A 22623-nucleotide genomic window follows, 5' to 3' on the forward strand; every position below is an offset into this window, starting at 1 on the left:
TATTTTCTATAATGGTCAACAAAGCAGTATTTAGAAGAGTTGTTGTGGTTTTTTTCACCTAATACAGTCTGCAACACATTTTGGTTGCTCAGTTTGGAAAAGCAGTACAGTACATGATATTCTTTATATTATTCTGGACCTCTCCATTACAAAAATACATTTATTTTGCTCTCTTTGAAACATCTTCAAATAGAAAATCATGAATTATCATGTATTTCTCTGATCTTCATTTTTCTCAAGAGATTACCAAGCTCTTATGTTAAAATAATGAACTATTGTATAGAGCTATTTTGCATTTTTTTAAGGACATAATAGCCCATATTTTTCCTACTGTGTGGCAGAAAAAGGGTTTCTAAAAGGTATATAAAGTTCCAAATTTAATATGTTGCAAAAATTTCTAAATATGCAGATTTAGACTTCTTCTTCTTCACTGATGTTTTTAAAAGTGTTTCTCACCTTTACCTTTAAGTACCTTTTCGTACTACCTTCAGCAAACAGTACCAATCAAACCATAAGGCTTTCAAACTTATATTCATCTCAGCAACCAGAGGGTTAACTCTCCAGCATTCATCATCCCCACATTTTATTGCATATAACCACCTCTATAAATTTTTAATTCATATATAGCCTATAAACTATAAAATATGTCAAGAACAGGAATACCAGATGGCCTTATTGTGTCAGTATACTACCATAGTAGGAATACACTATTGCTAAACTTGCACACAAACTTTATATGAAACTGGCAAAGATTATCTTTAGACTACAAAAAAAATAACCCTTTTACAAAAATGCTCTTATGAATACTACATTAAAAATAAGATCCAATATAAGATTGCCTAAATTCAGAGCAATTTCTCTCTGTATTTGAGATCTGACAAGAGTAGTATTTTGCTGGTGTTTGAGGTTTTTTTAAATAAAATCTTTCTTGCCCTTCCTCTGATTATGGTTCTTCCTGGTGCCTGCAGTGCAAGTTTCAATAGATTTTTTTTATTTTCACCATCACATGCTCATTTCCTAGGCCCAGGAGTCCTTTCCTTCAAAATAGCTGGACAACTGGGCTTATCTTTAAGAGCTGTGTTTTTTAGAAAATAGAACTCTCTGCTCACCATAATTTCCTTGACCCTTTTTAAAATTACTTTTCAGCCCCTATTTTCTCTTCCAGTTCTATTAGATGGTTCCCTGGCAGATTTTAACACACTGTCAGTGCATTAAAAACAAAACACTAGAATTGTAACATAACTAGAGGTAGCCATCAACCAGAACCTCCTTGTTATACACAGATCTATGCCAAATACCAAAAGCCAATCTTAGCCTGATCTAAGAATTCCAACAAAATCAATTCTATTAACTTCTTTTTGTAGTAAATGAGGCAGGAAATTTCTGTACATGAGTAGGAAGAAGGCTTTGAGAATGACAGGCCAGTCACTGAACATCTTGTAGTTTCATAGTTTTCGACCCTTTCTCAAGACCTTATCACCGATGCTACAGAACAGCAGGATATTAAGCATCACAGGAGTTATGCAGGAAGACCAAGGTTAGAGGTGCAGCAGAAGTACAACGGCATAATGTTACAAGACATTATGGGACAATCCTCCATATAAACCTCACACAGAAAGGATGAATGGAACAAGGACAGGAATCCCGAATTCAAAAGCATCAGAGAACAGCAATAGCAGGGCTGCTCCACTAGAGAAGGGATGCCAGGTACTAAGGATGGTATCACACACACACACAGGGTGCCTGTTAGTGCTTTCACAAGCAGACCATCATCCAACTCCATCTGAATGAGGTGAACAGGACTGGATCAGTGATAGGAAAAGGGCCTGTTAACAGCCAAGTCTCCATCAGATGAATGCAATTTGATGTGTTAGGTCTGAGGTCAACCAAGGAAGGCCCATGAACACACTGAGATCAACAGAGAATAGGGCTGGATATCAGCACTGTTGTGACATTGCTGGGGTAGGGACCAGTGACCCCAGGCTGAGCTGAAACGAAATTCTAGGCTATGGTCACAGCTGGGAGGAAGCCCCAGCAGAGACTGGTCCTTCTGCAGTGGAAGGAAAGCTACACAGCAGTAACATTTAGTTCCTGCCTCTCCGTTGTTATATACAATGAAATAATGAGGTGTGCGCAGGGCAAGCAAACTTCACTGTATGTGAAATGACTAGGTGTTACAGGCAAATCTGCACAAAGTCAACAAGAAATCTGAACACTCGAACAAACAGAATCACATTATTAGCTTTAAAATACTTTAATTTGTCTTCAACTTTTATCTTTTAATTTTAAAAAATGTATCTTAATATATCTATAGTTCATAAATGCATCTAATTCAAATATACCAGTGTCCCAACTTCTAGCATTCCAATGCATCTTCCATCAGGAGTCTCAGATCATCTATGGATCAGATTGCCTTGTGCATCAACAGACATTTAAAACTATTCACGTTGATTTAGGTTTTTATTGTAACACTGAAAATGCAACCTTATATTTTACTAGCAGCGTTATACAGCTCCATAAAAATTACAATAAGACAAGTGCACTATTGCACTACAGCCCATACTAATCTTGTCTAGGGAAATTGACCCACCTTATTTCTATGAAAAAATAATAATTTATCACATAAAGTAAACTGGATGCTAAGTGTGTTACAGACAGTCACATTTATGTACTAAAATTAAGAAAAAATCATTAGGAAGACAGTTACATACTGAAAATAAGAGTTAAGCTTTTGTTTAAAACAAACCTAACAAACTATAAATCAGATATTGTATTATTTATTAAAGCATAAATTTTTTTAAAAAAAGTCTTTACTAGGAACGGATTTTTTTTTTTCCCTTTTAGGTGAAGAGATCTTAAATACAGACAATTAATGAGGTTCAGATTACATTTTTATATTTACTAGTATAAACAAGTCCAAGGAAATGTTCATAATACTGTGTTTTAGAGATTGTGATGTATCAAAGTTTTTCTATAAATAGGAAAAACAATTGTCAAAAGAATCCTTCCCAGACTAGGTGCCACTGTGGACAGAGGAAACACAAGTACTGCAACAGACAGCTAAAACCTCTCAAATGGCTTCAAATACCATAGCTGAAAACCTGAAAAAAGACCAACATCTTCATTCTCATCTAAAATTGTATCAGCAGACATCACTGAACACTTGAATGATTTTCAGCTGTTCATCTGTCTGAAGTAGGAAGTCAGTAACTGCATTTTGATTAAAATCTTCTATATGAAACTATGTGAAAATAATTTTAAAAAAACCCCAACAATTAAAACCTGACCTCTTTACTGCTTAAGAACCTTGAGTGACAAATTGAACAAGAGATTTAAATACTGAAGAATGAAAACATTCCATATCCTAAAAAAAATATAAGTGAAAACAGAAGGATTTTCTCATTTTCTTCTTCCTTGCTATTTCTTTCTCATAGGTATTGACAAGGCCAATCATGATCCTGACTGGACTGGAATTAAAAAGTGCAGAGATGACTATCATTGATGTACTGCTAGCACTCAAGGTCATTGATTTAAACAGTTTCTCAAATTGGAAAAATACCTGCTTTAATAACAAGAATTAAAAAAAGACAGGAGTGCTCCTTTCAAGCACAAAATATCTTTGGGAAAATGTAGTTCCACTAGTGCTAAATGAAAGCTATCTGAAAGTATGAACAGTGTAAACTATTCCCATTCCAGACCTGATAAGTTTCTTACATGAGTCTTTATTGTTACAGAGGTTATAGAGCAGTGCACACATTCACTGATGGTTATGCCAATATTTTATGTGTTCTCCTTCTGTCCTTGTAACAGTTATAAAAAAACTTCCTGCAGACAGGTTTATTACAAATGCTCATGCTTCACTTGACTCCTTCACTAAGGACTCAGTTTTATAGGAACGTTGTGCTACCCTTTTGAAAAAATCTGAACTTCATTTGGTGCCAACCTCAAAGCCATTACAACAAGTTCTCCTGAATCAGAAAGAAATATCATACATACCTCCACATTTGGGAATAGGTCCACTCCACATTACTTTTCCATCCATTAGCATGCAAGTAATTGTTTCGGTTCCTTGTGTTTTAATGAATCCTTCCTCACATATAACAGAAATTGAGCTCCCCAGCTGAAAGTTGTCACCAAAACGCCGAGCATTGATTGGCACTCCAGGATCAGGGCACTCATTATGTCCAAATGCTTTACAAAAGAAAAAAAATAAAAAGAGAGGGGAAATGAGGTGGGAATTGTATGTTAACTCTTGCAAGTAAGATGACATCTTTAGGATTTTATTTATTCTGCTACCAAAACCAAACTTTTTAGATTAGAAACAGCAGGAAACAAAAGCTTGAGCAACAGTAGCTAATGTACGCTGGTACAAAAATCTTAAAATCTAATAGTTTCACCAGCAAGAATCTTAAGTTTGGATAGCTAGGTGCTGGTAAATTTCATTGGTGGCTAAGTCTTCCTTTCCAGCAGCCCATCTCACCGAATCACAGCAGGTCAGAAGCATCCATCAGAAGGGCAGGGAAAGCATCTAAGGTATAATAATTTTAGTAATCTTTTGTACTTTGAAATTATTGTCACAACCATTCCAGACATATTGATCTCAATGTGCCTAGTATTGCCATAGTTTATTTTATTCCCTGTACTGAGAGCTGATGAACACCTACAAAAGGGGTGATGTAGAAAGAAAATTTGAAGCTTTAAGCATATTGTTATATTTAAGTTCCAAAATTTCAAGTTAATCTATCAAACTTTAAAATACATGCATTAATTAGGAACTATATCTTGAATGTTCTATTTAGAAAGAATATTGCACGAAAATAGATTTTTGAAATGTTGATTTCTATATAAGAACAAATATCACAAGCAAAATATCCACCTTCCTCACATGTTATGACTGCAAATCATATCTTCTTATATATGCCTACATATGGAGACATCAAAAAGGACCATGTCCTACAAAGAAAATATTCACAATATTTTTCAGCAGTTTTACTAATGTGTCTGCTAGTCAAAACATACCCAAGCTCCCTCATGAATTTTTTAAAAAATATTTCATTAATTTAGCAGAAGTATTTCTCAGATATTGCATTACAGAAGTATTAAGAATCATTAACAGACAAGAGAAAGCTTTAATTTATTGTCATGTTAATTAGGAAATGTTATGTATATTGGGAATTAAAATAGTGCTTTCATGCAATAGTTATCTACCCTTTGAGGAAAGCACTAATAATTATGCAATCCCAGACTTTTTCATAGGGGTTGCAAAAGTTTTTTCAATACTTTGCACACTGTCGACACTTTTAGTGAGGGGATTGATTGTCTGTTTTTCCCACTAGCTCCAGACAACACAGAGATAGATTTCCAATATTCTTAGCTGTAAATGTAGATAGACATTGAGTCTAGGTACAGTTTGCTCACAGATGACACCAGTTTATTAAAGCTGCAAAATTGGCTAATTGCTCTATACTTCAGCTCAGGAACTGAGAGTTGTGGCTGCTACTGCTGCTTCTAAGCAAGCAATTGTACTGTATAGGGTGGCTATAGCAGGCAACAACCCTTTTCAATAACAGCAAACACTCTCTTAGCCTAGCCTGGCTGCAGTTACATTACTTGATGAGTAAAATTCAGTCTGCCTGTACTTCTGAAAATCTTGATGGTCGAGCTCTAATATTACATACAAGCCCTAAAATGAAAAAATAAACAAACAAACAAACAAAATAAAGAAAACGAAAAAAGGAAAACAAAACCAACAAAATCAAACCAAACAGAGGGGTATATCCTTGATCTTAATATTTTACCCATCATTGATAAATCAAGAAAACATGGAAAAGCTATTTATGCAATATTAAATGTAAGGAGACTAATTTTTCCTAGAGATAATACTCATCAACTATTATGATTGTACTGGTATTTTAAGTAGCATTTGGAAAAAAGCCTGGCAGAATAATCATATAGCACAGGGTGATGGTGAAGTACTTTCAGTTCTGATATTGACCCAGGATGTTAAATCTGTGTTTTGAATTAAAAAAATGTGAAAGTGAGAAACTGCAGAGATCGCAAGAGATAAGGAAGAATGAAGCTAACCATAATTTATCTGGTCTCCTTTAAGGTCCTTGGCCAGAAAGGAGCAACCAACTGGTGTGATTAATTGTTTTGGTAAATTGCCCTACAAAGAGTTTTAGCTGATAAGTCTAGCAAGGGCTTTGGAGTAAATGTTACCCTTTCACAGGAAAATATCAAAGAAACAAAGGTTAAGAGAATATAAAATTATAAAGAGATACTTCATAAAAAACGATTGTGAAATGTTGTTAAAAGTTATGCAAAAATCTAGTAGGTTATTCATTACTGTTACATGTAAACTCATACTTCATCGTACATAAAGTTTGAAAAATTCTATTTTGAGAAATAATGAGATGGAAAAGTCTAGCAGGATTGAGTATAATTTATGTGACTATCCATGGCATGAAAGAGGAAGCTACAAAGACACTTCCCATCATATTTGAGAATTCAGGGCAATCTGGTGAAGTTTCCACTGACAAACATAATCCCTATTTCCAAAAAGGAAAAAAAAAAAAGGATAACCCAGGAAACAGGCCAGTAAGTCTCAGCTCTGTGCCTGGAAAGGTCATGAAACAGCTTCTACCGAAGGCTCTGCTATGGCACATGGAGAATGTGGAGGTGGCTGCTGGCAACCAACATGGCTTCACCAAGGGCAAATCATGGTGGCCTTTTAGGATGGGGTCACAAAATTGGTGGATAAGGGAAGAGCAACCAACACCATCTATCTGGACTTGTGCAAAGTGTTTGAAACTGTCCCGCACAACATCCTGGTCTCTAAATTGGAAAAACAATGATTAAATGGGTGGACCACTCATTGAATAAGGATTTGGCTGGATGGTCACACTCTCAGAATCATACAAACATAGAAACACAGAATGGTTCCAACCCCCCTGCCACCTAGTGGGACAACTCCCACTAGACCAGGTTGTTTGTAATTTATTTTACTATATTAGGATACTGTGTCTAGTTCTGATCTCCATAATAGAGCCAAGATGTAAAAAAAGTGGGAAGCATTTGTAAAGAAGTCACAGTTATGATAAAAGGCACAGACTTCCCTTCAATTGAAGAGTTCAATGCATATAGCTTATCAGAGGAAAGATTAAGGAATGACTGAGTTTATAAATATCTTCAAAGAGACCAGAAATGTTAATATAGGTTCCTGAGTTTGGAATATAAAATAGAACTGAGGAGCCAGGTGAAGTATGCAGTTCTATAACAATTTAAACCAATGTAGTTTCAGGTTGCTATGTTTCTTTGTTCTGCTGTACCCACTGCCCTGCCTCATTTCCCCTTTGGCATCGACAGCCGTGCATAGTCAGATATAAGTAAACTAACACAAGGATCTGACAAAGATGAAAATCACAGCCTTTTGAGATCCTACTCATCTAGTTATTGGAACATTCTCTGTATAACCCATTTTCAATTCACACATTTCTGTGGGCCTGTCCTAAAATTTATCTAATTAGAAATCTTTTTCAGACTTACTTAAGTAACTCAAAGATAAGACACCTGAAATACAATTTTTCTTTACGTCCAACAGGAATTGAATTTATGTTCAATTTTTACTGGAATGAGGATAATTATCTGAGACTACATATGTTGCCATAATAAAAATATACATGGAACAAAAATAGTTTCTGAGAAATACTATTATAAAATCTGATTATTTACTAGTAACTCTGTTTTATTCTTCTCCATCCCATATGTAACAACAGTAATGAAATGTTTAAAGCCTACATTCTCTTTAGAAAAGATTGATCATGTTGTACCTTTTCTGTGATATACTGTTTCTGCTCTTGAAGGGGGCAAAAATAGACTGATTGTAATAAATAGGCAGGAATTATAGCAGAAAGCAGGTATTTTTAACAGTGACAATTATATTAATAAATTTTTTATTCTCTCTTGGTCTTAAATTATTTTATTGTAGAAAGATTGCTTCTGCAATTTGTCAGATTGCAGCAATTAGTGAATAAAGGTTAGACACATTTCCTGGAGTGATTTTTGGTTTTGTAAGTAGATTTTAACTACAGAGTTTAACAAACACATGCAAACCTCCATTCTAGCTTAAATACACCTACAAAAATAAATAAAAATACAAATGTATTAAAAATAGAAAACTCTTCTTTAAAACAATTATTTTCAGAGTGAGTGGGCTTCATTGTAAAACTGGTAAAAGCAACTATTGCTTTGTTACTTCTTTATAAAAAAATAAAAATTTGGTACTATTTGTTACCATTTGGTACAATCCCTGCATACTTTAAGTGACTGTTAATTGAGAGATAACATAAACAGACCACCATATGCCCAAGGAAGTCTGAAAAATTTTTAAAGGACTATAATTTATTCTGATCAGTGTATTTATATAGCACTGAAATACTAAACCTTAAATCTTAACAGTGTTTGATGGATTGTTGTATTTCCAAATAAAACCTCACTATGAGGATTACTCAATGTTAATCATCTGCATGTTTCATTTTTATCATAAATCCTTCTTTAATTGACCTATATTTAGTTCTAGTTCTTCAAAATGGGATTACTTGAGAATATCCATTTCTACACAGGCCTAACTTTTATCCAAGAAGACTGCCTTAGACTTCCTAATTTTTTATTATTTTTTATTTTCATGACAAGATTTAGGCTTGACACCATTGACCATACCACAGTGAAACCTTAATGAAGAAAGCACAACTCATAAATGTTCAAAAGACATAGATTAAGGATCTCATTTTCATGATAACTGATAATGATAATTTTCATAGCACTGAGTAACAGCAAACTTTTCAATATTTAGTTACTGCTAGAGCTAGAGCTCAAAGTTAAGCTTGCAATGATGGCTGGTGGCTATAGAAACCAGTAAGAAGACACCACATTTTCTTTGTGCTTACATTCTATATTTGTGAGAAATGACCTGGGGATGAAGCAGCTAAGATAGATAGCTGAGAGCTAAAATGTAAGGCAGTATGAAAAAAAGATGTTTACACACAAATCTGGTGTCACCTTATCACAGAAAGCAATGTGCAAGGTAAGCCTTAAGAAATACTTATCTGAAAGATTCACAACTGAAAACAAAACAAAAGAGAGAGGGAAAAATAAAAGATAGAGAGATGAACTATGATATAAGAAAAATAGAGCGCCACAGGGGAATTTAGTCCTTGCAATACTATGAAAATATTATTAATTATTAACACTCCCTGGAGAAAAAAGTGGAGTCTGGGTTTCTTAATTATTAAGCTCATTTCCCTCTAGGTTTAAGGAATCTTTTTATTCACTGTTTTATTCACAGTAAAACACCTTTGACCATAAAGGCTATTTTTTTTTAACATAGCCAATCATGTAACACATTGTCTGAGAAGGGGAGATGTGGGCAAACAGCTCTCCTTCAAATCATGCAGCTGAAGATTCACTTACATTCCAGCTAAGCCTCTGGAATTACCAGACTCTTAGGTGTTAGGGAGAAAGGCACAAATGGGACCAGCTACTCATGATGTGAGATTTTTGGAAATATTGAAATAACCCTCATCACTTGCCTATTTTCTATACCTGTTGGCATGGAAAAGCACTCTGCTACCTCTACCGTAAGAATGAAAACAAAAAAAACCCAAACAAAACAAAGCAAAACCACAACAAAACCCACACACACCAACCAAAAAACCCCAAAACCAAACCAACATACAAAACCAAACAACAAAACAAACAAACAAACAACAAAAGATTAAAAAATCCAACTGTGTGAGATAGGAGATATGATGAACCTCCCAACAGCCACTCTGTTATCTTTACCATCCTCTAGACATAGTAGCAGTCCTGACACTTCAGGCATTTCCTCCCCTTCTGATTTTCTTCCAACTCCCCAGAAGAAACAACTTGGCTAAACCCAGTCCTTCTCACTTTACTGCTGGGCAGTGGCAATATTTATACATACATATACATATATTCTAAACTGTATATTGAAAATAAAACACACATGTGCTTAAAAAAATACTGGTACTCACTGTTGTAAGTGATGTTAAATCCACGTCCTGACATTGAATGGTCAGCTTGAAATTCCAGGCGCAAAATATGACCATTACTGGTAAGATGGGAAGGAACTTCAGCACCGGTAAATGTTCCTATTATGGGGGAATCTGTAGAGTCACCATCTTTAACTGCAAGGAAGTCAAACTGAGACTCCAAGTCAAAGTCATTAAAAGAGAGATGGATTCGGCTCCCAGGGTCTGAAATTATTGTCCAGATACAGTTTAAATTATTCCCGTATCCCTCTGGATAATCAGGTGAAAGAACTGTTCCCATTGGTGCAGTGAAATTGGAAAGGCAAGGAACTGACAAAAAGGAGAGAAAAAAAGTAGAATAAAACATTTCAAATAAGGATTTATTTTATTTCTAAGTTTTTGTAAGAGATTCTTAAATTTGCTGATTACCTCAACTACGTAATTCAGTATTTGTTATAATCTGTGAAGCCAGAAAGAGGGTTTGGTTTTTTTATCTTCTTATTCCCTTCCCCTCAATAAAACTACCTCTCAAGCAGAGCCCTAAGGTTCATTGCAAACCCCCAGCAGTCCTCACAGTTTACCAATGTTCAACATCTCTTAATCACTTGGCACCACTTATTTTCTCCTTTAGGGAACTGTTTAGATGAGCAGATCTCTCACTGAGCACATTAAAGAGGCAGAAAGTCAATAGCACCCTTGTCATTTGTTGTTCATACAGAAGAACAAGAAATTAACTATCCTCAAAGAGACAAGAGAATTGTTTTGTTGTTATCAGGGTAACATCTTATATTCCATCATTTCAGTTAAGTCATATTAAATTGAGTTGCAGGGATGAAAGCAACTGATTGCATTCTGAATGTATTTCATCTGTACTATTTTAGTGGAAATGTTAACAAAGGTGTTGCCACAAGTACATATCACAACTTTGGTTTTGCTTATGCTGTACAACGGAAATGGAAGAGAGCTATAAATGTCTATGATAATTTCAGTGCTAAATAATACTGCCTGGAACAGGCAAGATACAGAGAGTGTCCTGCTACAGATACTTGTATATATAATACAGATAGGGAAAATGTAAATAATTTAAACCCTTGATTACAATTCAGCAATTTCTAAGGAAATATATCAAAAGCGTAGCTATAACAAGTGTTTCATACATACGAAATCTAGAGTATCCTACAAAAAAGCCAATAATAAAAAGTTATATCAAATCCCATAAAGATAACTGCTTTAGTACTTGCTAATAAAATAAAAAAATATTTTAGCAGTTCTAGAACTTGTCTCGGTTATAATCATTAAGCAAAACCACCATGGAACAAAGTAAATCCATCCTGTCAACAGAATTATTTGCTTTGTGGTATTTCTGCAGTCCATCTCACAAATCATTACATATAAGGCAATTATCATAATTTTATGTATTAAAAATAACAATAATAAAAGATTTGGTACATACATATACAGATTGGTATGTTCGCAGACCACTGGTTGTTTTCTTGGCAAATGATAGATTTCTCTCCAATTAATTCAAATCCAAACTGACACTCAAATCTTAAAACATCACGGTTAGAAAATCCATCCCCTTCTCTGATACCATACAGTGGTGTTCCAGGATCCCCGCAGCTTTCCTTTTCAATTTCTGTTGAAATAAATAAAGAATTTATTTCTAGAATAAAAAATACCCTCCCAGTGTGCGTATCCTCACATCTAGAAAATAACTGCACTACTATTAGCAAATGAAAAACACCTACATAACAACAGTTGCTGAAATGCACCACTGAGTCTGATCCTATACTGCAGCTTCTTAAGAAAGAAATTCTATGGAAGGATCTTAGAGAAATCAGAGCTCTCTGTGTTACCAGTGTAATTGAAATTAAAAAGATAGGAGGAAAAATATTCCTACTTTATTTTATTTTGTAAAATTTTAGGCAATAATAGTATTAAATACAATACCAGTAGTAGTATGTGCTTAAAACTAAACACAGACCCGTATCTCACTGTGTTAACACTGTCCATTCTTCAATTCAGCTGAAACTGATGAACTAACGACATGACAAAAAAAGGGAGCAGTGACAAAAAATAATTGCCCAAAATCAAAAGGAGGCTATACATAAATACGAAAGCATATATACACATATCTACAACTTTATATATACACACATTATGTACTCATATGCAAAAATAATTATATATACTCAAAGAACATTTTACTTCAGTAGACTTAGCTGCAAGGCAACCGAATTATTCTCTTATTTCTACAGTTGTTACAGCTGTGATATTCTCTCAAATTACGTACTGTCCTGAACTTTCTCTGGTAGTTACAAGCATGAGGGAATCTTCTAAAAAGAATTTCTTTCTCATATGCATTTGACAAGCTCCTAGGGCAACTCAAAATGGAATCATAGAATGCATTGGGTTGGAAGGGACCTCAAAGTTCCAATGCACCCACCAAGGTCAGGGACACCTCCTACTAGACCAGGTTGCTTGCAGCCTCATCCAACCTGGCCTGGAGCACTTTCTGGGAGGGGACATCCACAATCTCCCTGGGCAACCTGTGCCAGTGACTCACCACTCTCACAGTAAAGAATTTATTCCTAAGATCTCATCTAAATCTATCCTCTTTCAGCTCAAAACTGTTCCACTGCATCCTGACACTACATGCCCTTGTAAAAAGTCACAGAATCATAGAAACATAGAATGCCAGGTTGGAACGGACCTCAAGGATCATCTGGTTCAACCTTTTTAGATAATACTATAGTTTATATGAGATAGCTCAGCAGCCTGTCAAGCTGACACTTAAAACTGTCCAATGTGGGGAAACTACCATTTTCCTTGGGAGACTGTTCCAATGTTTAATTGTCCTCATGGTTAAAAATTTGTCCCTTGTGACCAGTCAGAATCTCCCCAGGAGCAACTTGTGCCCATTACATCTTCTTTTCCATGTGACTCCTTGTAAATAAGGAGTCTCCATCTTCTTGGTAGCCATCCTTTAAGTACCAGAACATGGTAATAAGGTCTCCCCACAGCCTTTTCTCAAGGCTGAACAAATCCAGCTTTCACAGCCTCTCCTCATATGGCAGGTCCCTCCCTGGCTTTACAGTAGGCTGCCTTCAGGTACTGGAAGGCTGCTATAAGGTCTGCCTTTAGACCAGCCTGTATTTCCCCATTTCTTCCTTTTTTCTCTTTTTGAAAACGGGGCTTAAGTTTCGCCTTTTCCAGGCAGTGGGAACTGCACTAGCCTGAAACTACTTTTCTAATATGATGAATAGTGACTTAGCAACTTCATCTGCAGTTCCCCGGGACCCTTGGATACATATTACCAGGACCCATGCACTTCTGCACATTCAAGTTCCTTAGATGGTCTTGAACCTGCCTAAACTTCTACAGTGGGCAGTACTTTATTCTCCCACTCTCTGCCTTTCCCTTCCCTTTCTGGGGTGGTGTGGCTAGAGCACTTGACTGGTGTAGATGGAGGCCAAAATCTTGTTGAGTACCTTCTCCATGTCCCTGTAGCCAGATCTCACATTTCACTCACCATAGCAGTTACAGTTTTTTTCATCTTATTTTCTTGTAATACGTAACACGAAGAAAACCTTCTTGTTATTTTTCACACCTGTAGTTAAGTTTAGCTCCAGCTATGATTTGCTGATCCACTCCCTAAGGTCCCCCTGGAGTGACCTCAGGAGGTCTTTAGAGCAGGCTCCTTCTCAAAGCAGGCTCAGATCTGAAGTCAGACCAGGTTGCTCAGGGCATTATCACAGAATCACAGAATATTATGGGTTGGAAGGAACCTCGGAAGATCATCAAGTCCAAATTCCCTGCCAGAGCAGGACTAAAAAAAACCACTAGGGCAGATCACTCAGAAAGGCATCCAGACAGGTTTTGAAAGTCTCCAGAGAAGGAGACTCCACAACCTCTCTGGGGAGCCTGTTCCAGTGCTCTGTAACCCTCACAGTAAAGAAATTCTTCCTCATGTTAAGGTGGAACTTCCTATGCTCAAGTTTGAGTCCATTGCTCCTTGTCCTGTCACAGGGCACAAGAGAACAGAGGTTGTCCCTGCCTTCTTGATGATTTGTAGACATTAATTAGATCCCTCCTCAGTCTTCTCCTCTCTAGACTGAAAAGCCCCAGGTCTCTTAGTCTTTCCTCATTAAGGCAGGTGTTCCAGCCCCTTAACCATGCCCGTAGCCTTCCATTGGACTCTCTTAAGTAGATCCCTGTCTCTCTTGAACTGGGGAGCCCAGAATTAGACACAATACTCCAGCTGAGGTCTCACCAGTTAGCTTTTGAAAACCTCCAATGGTGCAGACTGGTCTGGGAAACCTGTGGTACTCTTTTGCTCTTCCAGTACAGTATGATCCATTACGCACTACCCTCTGTCCTGTCATTCAACCTATTTTTTAATGGGGATGGGGTTTTTTTGGTTGGTTGGCTTGGGTTTTAGGGCTTGAGTGTTCTTTGGTTTTGGGTGTATTTTTTGTTTTGTGGTTGGTTGTTTTTTTCTAATTTTCACCCATCTGTTTATCTCCTATGGTATCCAAGTCAGGATATTATATTCACATATTCATCTCTGGATGTGTGGACAGAGAAAAAACCCTTGATGAGGTTGAGGTAGACAGCACCCACTGCTCTCCCCTTTTCCAGTGACCTAGTAATTTACTGTAAAGGATCAGCTTGGTCAGGTGTGATTTACCCTTGATAAATTCATGCTAGATGCTCCCAATCACTTTCTTCACAGGAAGCGGTTTCCAAGAGGACTTGGTCCATAATCTCCCCAGGAATTGAGATAAAGGTCAGCCTGTAGTTGCACAGGTCAAGCTTTTGGCTTTTGTTGAAATAATGCAATTTTTTTCCAGTCTTTAGGGGACTCTCCTAAGCCAGACAAACTGTCAAAGATGATAGAAAGTGGCCTTCCAAGGTGATTCACCAGCTCCCTACGCACTCTTGGATTCGGTTTGCTGTGTCTTAGAAACTTGTGAAGAAAATGTTGTGCTCAAGATAAGAAACTTAGAATTCATTCTTAACCTAAAAATACAGGAAATACGGTACATACATAATAGAAATTCAAATATATTTTCCCCTTGTCTATCCCAACTATCACAAATTTATTTCATGACAGATCCTAACTATAAATAGGACAGAAATCTTAAAATAAAATTTAAAATATCATGTGCAATAATAATACAATAACTATCCCTAAACCATGGTTTGAACATTTATCTTTAAAGATCTTGCTGCCAGTTTCTGATGCTTCCACATTTGGTAGTTTGACTATAAGAAAAAGACCAAACAAACAGCAAGTGTTCTGATTTCAACTCTAATTTTTCTAGGTCATGATGGCAGCACCATATACCTCATTTCTCAAAGCATTCAGCTATTAATGCTCTGAATACAATTGAACTGTGACAAAAAGCAAATAAAGAACATTCCATTACACAAAGTGAAAAAAAAAAAAAGTTGAAGATTAATCTTAAAAAGACTTCACAGATTCAAAAGGCTTTATTATTCTGTTTGATTTAAGAAAAATCAAAACCAACAAAACCAAGCCATCTAACAAAAAGCAGAACAAACATAAACATTTCTTATTGCTTTATTAGAATTTATTCAAAAAGTTCTAGGAAAAGAACATAATCATCATATTCAAAATGATTAAAAATAGTTTAAACTCTCCCCAGAACACAGAGCTTCATTATCAGTTAAAGCTGTCCTCAAGAAACAACACAGGATGTCCCAAAGAAGATAAAAACTCATTCCTCCTGTCCTCATTGTAGATGACTGTTAAGGTAAAACCTACAGAACTACTCAGTTTTTAACTGCTGAAGGAACACAAAGTTTTCCTAGGCTATCCTGGTAGAATAATAATATCCTAAGTGCTTAAGTCACTTTACATTTCATTTGGGAAAACAAATGTATTCTATAAAATAATTCTCCAACGATTACATCAAGTATCTAATACACTTTTCTCATAGAATCTATGTTAGACAATAAAAGTATACCTACTACTATTTACTCTCTTTTGGGGTTACATTCTAATGTATCCGGTGTCCAATGGCTTTCTCTATTTATTATTTTATCCTAAATAGCAAGAGTTTCCATGCTTTTTGTCTAATTTAAAATGATATATAGCTGAGCAAAGTTGATGTAGTGAGCTTGTTTAATTTGTCTTCTATCAGACATCCCTATTAGGAAGTTTAAATTAAATTATGCATTCAAAAAATTCTTAGACAGAGTATAATTATTTACAGGACTTTTTTGGAAAAATTTACAGTTTACTGTTTTTCTTTGTGCTATGCAATTGCTGCATCTGAGAGACGACACCCATAGGCTTATATTTCACTTGCTTTCATAAACAGAATTATGTTTAAAAAGATGTTATTTGAATGACGGTTTTAAATTTAAAAAAAAAATAAAAAAAAATAATAAGGTAAGCATTTAATTTTGGTTTACACTGTCCTTTTTATATTTTTTGTGTATCGCACTGAAGGATTCTGTAGACTTCCAATCAGTGAAGCACTGAAGGGAGAGCCCATAGCTACAGTAGCTAACAGTATACGGATATCAAGACAGGAATGTTCTTTTTCTTTTATCTCTGTCTTTGTGAAGGACAGACACATTCTGGAGGTGACTAAATGTGCCTTGGGGAAAAGAAACGGTCACTTACTACACAAATGCATTTTGACAGAGTGGCACTAGAGTTAGGACTTGAAGAGGTTACTTGTCTATTTTTTTCCTCCTGTAACTCAAGGGAAAATAAAAGAAAATAATGTGATTCCTACAAGGGAAAACAAATTTGAAAGAAAAGAGATCACTGGAGCACAGTGGAAAAGTACAGCACTGAAAACCTGTGATCAGCAGAGATTCAAAATCTATAGTACTTACCAGGCAAAGACCAAACACTGTTGAACAGCACTTTAGAATAAAGCCCAGTTTTTGTTTCACTGACCATATCAATAGAAATTATAGATAACTAGATATTTTTGTCATTGGTAAAATCCCATTTTAAGTAATTACATGTAATTTGTTGGAGCAAAGCATATTGGGTTAACTAAAGACCAGTATGTAAAAAGAAACAGTTACAGTACATAATTTGAAAAGAATGAAGCTGGCTCTTTGATATTTGAATTTGCTGTGTGAAAAGCTATAAAGATTCAACTTCATATATTGACACACATATATTCATTGTGCAAGAAAATGGGGAAAAAATTATATAAACCTACTTCAAAACACAAGGGTGTGTACAATTTATACACACATTACTGAATACAGTTTACCTATCTAATTTGGTTGTGAAATTGCCTTGCCAATGTTCCCATGTATCTTCATGGCATGTATTAAAAAAAAAGATTTTTTAAGATACACAGCAGACAAACAGGGATTAATTTCATCAAGATGTTTAGACTAGGTTTATCAGTTTACATGGGAGAAGATTGGAAGTTCAGTCACATTTAAATGTAATAAGGTTTAGGTATTGCTATGATCTGTAGACAAAGCAGAAAGCAATGTGGATGACCTAACAGATGATACCTTCTCCTAAATACTACTATGTTTATATGTATCTTCAAATAAGGGAAATAGTTTTGTCTATTAGGTTGCTATTAAAGAATGAGTATTTTTCTTAACAAAGGATGGAGGTTCATTTCCACAAGAACAAAGATCACAGTGCCATGTGATTTTCAGTTATATTTTAAAGGTGGCCAATGCACTTGTTTCTTTCTACCTATCAGATTTTATCTACAGATTTCACGGCTTGGGGATTCTTGATATATAAAAGAATTTCCACCTCAATTATTACCCAGAACAACTGGTGTGATTTAGTTAGCCTCAGTTATTATCACAATGAGGTGTCTATTTTGTTTGGCTTGGTTTTATTTGTTTGCTTGTTTTCCTAAAAGATAAGAAAGACCTGCTCTTCCATGTGTTGTAGCTAGCTTTCTAGCAAATAGCAAGAATGAGAATAAGGAGTGAATTTTGTATTGAGTGAATATAGATGTCTGCATGAAAACCATGAGAAGTTGCACACTGCAGAACTTCCAGCTGTGTCTGACTGCTCCACATGAGAGACTCATCAGTGTGTTGCGGTGTTCTTTGTGCTCCTGGCTTTCCTTAAGGAAGAAACAGCCATGCAAAGCCTGGAAAGGAGTGGAGGATGAGGGTTTAAGCATCCAGTCAGGTCTTGTCCTTGGTATGAATTCACAAGGTGTATAATGTGTTCTACAGAACACCCATCCGAGGGTGTAGAGTGAGTCAATGAAAATCTACAGTCACAAAAGAATGCTATAAAAAAATCAGCTGTTCCTTCCCTGCTATATAGGCAGTGATAACCTTCCACACCATTGCTGACCTGTGCCAGTTGTCAGGGTACCTCTCATTTCCTGATCATGTAAAGTGACAAGCTCCCACAGCCACAGCAGTTGCTCCCCCTTGTCTCCAAGGGCCACAACCCCTGAGAAAGTCCTAGAGCTTCAGTTCCTCAGGTTGAGGGGAAAGAAGCCAATGAGTGAGGTAGCATAACTCAGTAGAGGCTTTGTTACCTCTTTTTATTTGACAGTCTAGTAAGTATTTTCTTCCTACTGAAACCTTTAATTCTCTTCTCTAGCTGGGTACTGTTATCACCTTGCTTATCCTAATCATCATCTCAGTGGTTGAGAAAACACCATCTTACCTATCTTTTTGCTTTTAGCTTGTCCCAAGGGTTTGGAATAATGTAAATAATTTAAATAATTTAAACTGTGGCTGTGCCAGAATGTGAGCATTTCACAAAGGACAAAAAAAAGCATAATTCATTGTGGGAAGGTGAGGGGGTTAAGGTCATTTATGGGATGTTTCTCTGAGTATGCAGTGAGAAAACAACGGCAACCACCACTGAAAGTAATATTTTATGTATATCCTAAGTGCTCGACATTTCTAGAAAAAAAATACTTTCAGGCATTCTCCATAACAACAGATTCTTGAGAGGGACAGCAGTTCTATCCGCATTAATTTAATTTATAATTTAATAAATATTTTTACTATAAGCATAAATTATCTCATAATTATGTTCTATTATCTATTGCAAGTACTTATAGACTGTATGGGTATATATACTTCCTCCTTTTCTTTTTCAATGCCGTGTTCTGTCTTTTAAAGTTGAGTTATTTACTAGTTACTCGAAAATGAGATGACCCAGGTAATAACGAATGAGCTCTGTAGGGCTTTACATAAAAACTGCATCTCCAATAAAATAAGTTACTCTCTTAATTTAGGTTATGTACTGTTAATTTAGGAAATTAATTATTCTGTAGAACTCTATTCACACAAGCAGTTTAGTAGCACCATGGGACTTATAATTCATATAAAAGTTCACAAAAGCTGGAATTCAAGTGCATATATTATGGCAAAAAGAAGAAAGTAGTTGTACATACAAATAGAAATAACACAGCACCGGTTAAAAAATAAATAAATTAAATTGCTCAAATACCCTCAACTAGAAGTTCTATCTTTCTTTTCTTTATGGATTAGCATTTAGAAAGTAATACAGGATTATATTTTTTTTCACGCAATTTAAACTTTAAATATACCAGTCTTCAGAAAAAAAAAAAAAAAAAAAAAAATTCTGGCAGCACAATACTATTTGCTAAGATTGAAATATCTTTTCTTTCACATTCTACCAGGTATTACCTTTCTGGCACCACCCATTTATCACTTTGGTCAATAGCTACATCTAATGTTCATTTCCATCTGTCAATATGCCTTTGAAGATCATATAAATAAACAAGAACTGTTTCAGGCTTGTTGTTTTTCTGGCACTACAGGAGTCAAGCAGACTTGTACATAGACTGTTGACACTTCTGTTCAGAATCGTACGTTTTTTTTCTTCTTATATGGTAAATATAAGAAGGTAATGGTAATATGGCAATATGGTAAATCCACTGCAGCAAGTGGATATGCCCTGAAAGAAGCTGCAACTCATGGGGAACCCACACAAGAGCAAGCTCCTGGCAGGACCTGTGATCCCGTGAAGAGGAACACACAATGGAGCAGGTTTTCTGGTAGGACCTGTGTCCTGTGGGTCACCCAAGCTTAAGTAATGTGCATTACTGCACCCCGTGAAAAGCATCCACACTGGAGGAATTCTTGAAGAACTATAGATCATGGGAAGTACACCAAGATGGAGCAGAGGAAAAGCATGAAAAGAGTGGCAAAGAAGAAGTGTTATGAATTGACCACAATCCCCATTCCCAATCCACATATGCTGCTTGAGGAAAGGAGAAGGTAGAAGAATTGGGAATGAATGAATGAAGATGAGCCTGAGAAAAGAGGGGGTGGAAAGGTGTTTTTAGTTTTGTTTTTTATTTTTCACCATCCTACTTAATTTTTTCATTGGCAATAAATCAAATTAAGCTTCTCATAGTTGAGTCTGTTCACAGTTGAGTGATGGTAACTGGTGGGTGATCCATATCACAAGCCACAAATTTTTTCATTTTATTTTCTTCTCAAGTCTTGCTGAGGAATGGGAGAAGCTTGGTGGATGTGCTGCAGCCAGCCGAAGTTATCCACCACAGAGTTGCATCTAAATTTCATCTTAAGGTGGTTGTTGAATGAATATTTTTTTTCAAGTTAGAAACTGAGTGCTCTCAGCCCTCCACTCCACCCCTTTAAAAAAGGAGAGAAGTTTTGATAGAAGATTAGACTACATCTTGGACTAAGCTATTGGGGATTCCAGTTTCTATAATCTAAATCCTCTTAAACAATTGAGTAAGTCTATGCAAATTGGAACTTTACAGAATGAAGCCAGTTAGATATTCACCTCTTTACCAAATTTCAGGTCACTGATCCAATGTACAAGAATGCTAGCACTTAGCAAAAAAGGTTGCCAGATTATTTGTAATGGCTACAAATTAATGTATGAATCCTAAAGCCATGTTCTTTAAAGCTGCTGAAATGTTTTGCTTGAATTTGCCCATAAGCACTTTAAGTGAGGCAGCAACTGAGTACAGAATATCAGCTAAAGCTCAGAGTTTCTAAGTTATAAAAAAAAGAATAATCAAACTAGGTTTTATCTTGCTTGGGAAATTATGATTCAACCTTAAAGTAATGCTTCATAAATAATATGCTTTGTTGTTTCACTCCCTATTACGGTGAAAATATACAAATTTGAGATAAAAGATCATTTGCATATGGATGGAGGAAGATTAAGTAAAATTAAGAAAGATACTTCCCCACTCTGCAAATTACTGGCAAGATCACTATCCTGATTCTGTGTCCAAGCTGTTCAAAAGAAAATTTAAATACTGGAGAAATGTCAATGTAATGATGACTGTAAATTTTCTAATCTGTGTATTGAAGAAAATCTGAGTCTGTGAGAGAAGTGATCTGCTTTTAGCGCATCGCTGAAACTGACACTTAGAAATACCTTAAAGAGCATGAAACACAGGTATAGAACTCCAAATTGCATGTACATTCAATTTAATACAAAATATTTTACAGCTTAAAATAAGAAAAACTAATGACTGGAACAAAAAGTGTGGCTGATCACTGAAGGGCTTTTTAAATTATATGCTCTAAATTAACTTCAGGCTGCTGCACATAACCACCTAACAAACTGTTGAAGCACATCAGTTACTCTTCCTATCATTTTCTCGCTGCCTCACCTCCTCCCTATTGTGAACCCTACTGACAGCTTATTCAACCGATAACATAAATATTTATTTAATTTTAATGTGTTTATTTGTTTATTTATATTTACACCCCTTTTGGTGAAGGAATTTTTCCTAATACCCAGTCTAAACCTCACCTGGAGTAACTTCAGGATATTTCTTCCCTGTTGCTACACTTAAAGAGCTCTCATGTACCCTTAAAAAACAGTGGAGAATGCATTATTAAAACTCCCAAATCTTCTTAAGAGTTGACCTCGTCAATATTACAGACAGATCTGACGAATGGGAATATTCACCTTTGTGTGGAATCAGGAAAATCAATGACTGTGTATGAGGTTATTCTGTAAATAAAAACACTGCAAAGTTTATTCACAGATGTGCTCTTGTTGTAGAGCAATTGCTTAACCATGCAGAAGCCCTGTGTCATGGAACTGCAAACTTGTCCTGATCAAATAGGTCACACACAACTTTTGAACCAGTGTAAAGGACTGATCACGAATAGTTAAACATTTACATTGCTAGACCCTGCATTACTACCATATGAATACTGGTAGTGCTGATTATGTGCCTGGGCTAGTTCTTTCTTGAATCCACAGGAACAGTACTGAGGAAAAACCTGCATCTAGAGGAATTGTATCAAAGCACTTGACAGTGCAACAACTTTTATTCAAACTGTGGATACATCACATGGCAGCCCAGTTAAAAGGATTTAAGCAAATGACAGTGTGAACTACCTGGTGGCCAGAAAAATTACTTTAATCTGCCTATTACCATTTTCATTTACCTATTACATGAAACATAGACAATTACACGAAAAAGTGAATCTGAATACTATTTGGAAATCTGTTACTCTTCTCACAAGCTCAGATGATGCAGAAGTAGTGATAAAGACTACAAACAGATTCAGGAGAGACACTATAGCTTGCTTGCTTACAGTTTCT

General features: G+C 35.8%; 1 protein-coding gene across 1 annotated transcript in view; it reads right to left on the bottom strand.

Moving 5' to 3' along the window:
* CSMD3 (CUB and Sushi multiple domains 3) overlaps positions 1-22623 on the bottom strand; it is a 558931-nt gene that overhangs the window by 236412 nt on the left and 299896 nt on the right. Inside the window, exons 14-16 of the mRNA XM_051611448.1 lie at positions 11503-11685; positions 10053-10379; positions 3997-4191 (exon numbers count right to left, since the gene is read on the bottom strand). Of these exons, the coding sequence (XP_051467408.1) occupies positions 3997-4191; positions 10053-10379; positions 11503-11685 (705 nt within the window). The remainder of the gene's footprint in view (positions 1-3996; positions 4192-10052; positions 10380-11502; positions 11686-22623) is intronic.

This window comes from Apus apus, chromosome 2 (genome assembly GCF_020740795.1).
Source record: "Apus apus isolate bApuApu2 chromosome 2, bApuApu2.pri.cur, whole genome shotgun sequence".
Classification (NCBI taxonomy): Eukaryota; Metazoa; Chordata; class Aves; order Apodiformes; family Apodidae; genus Apus; species Apus apus.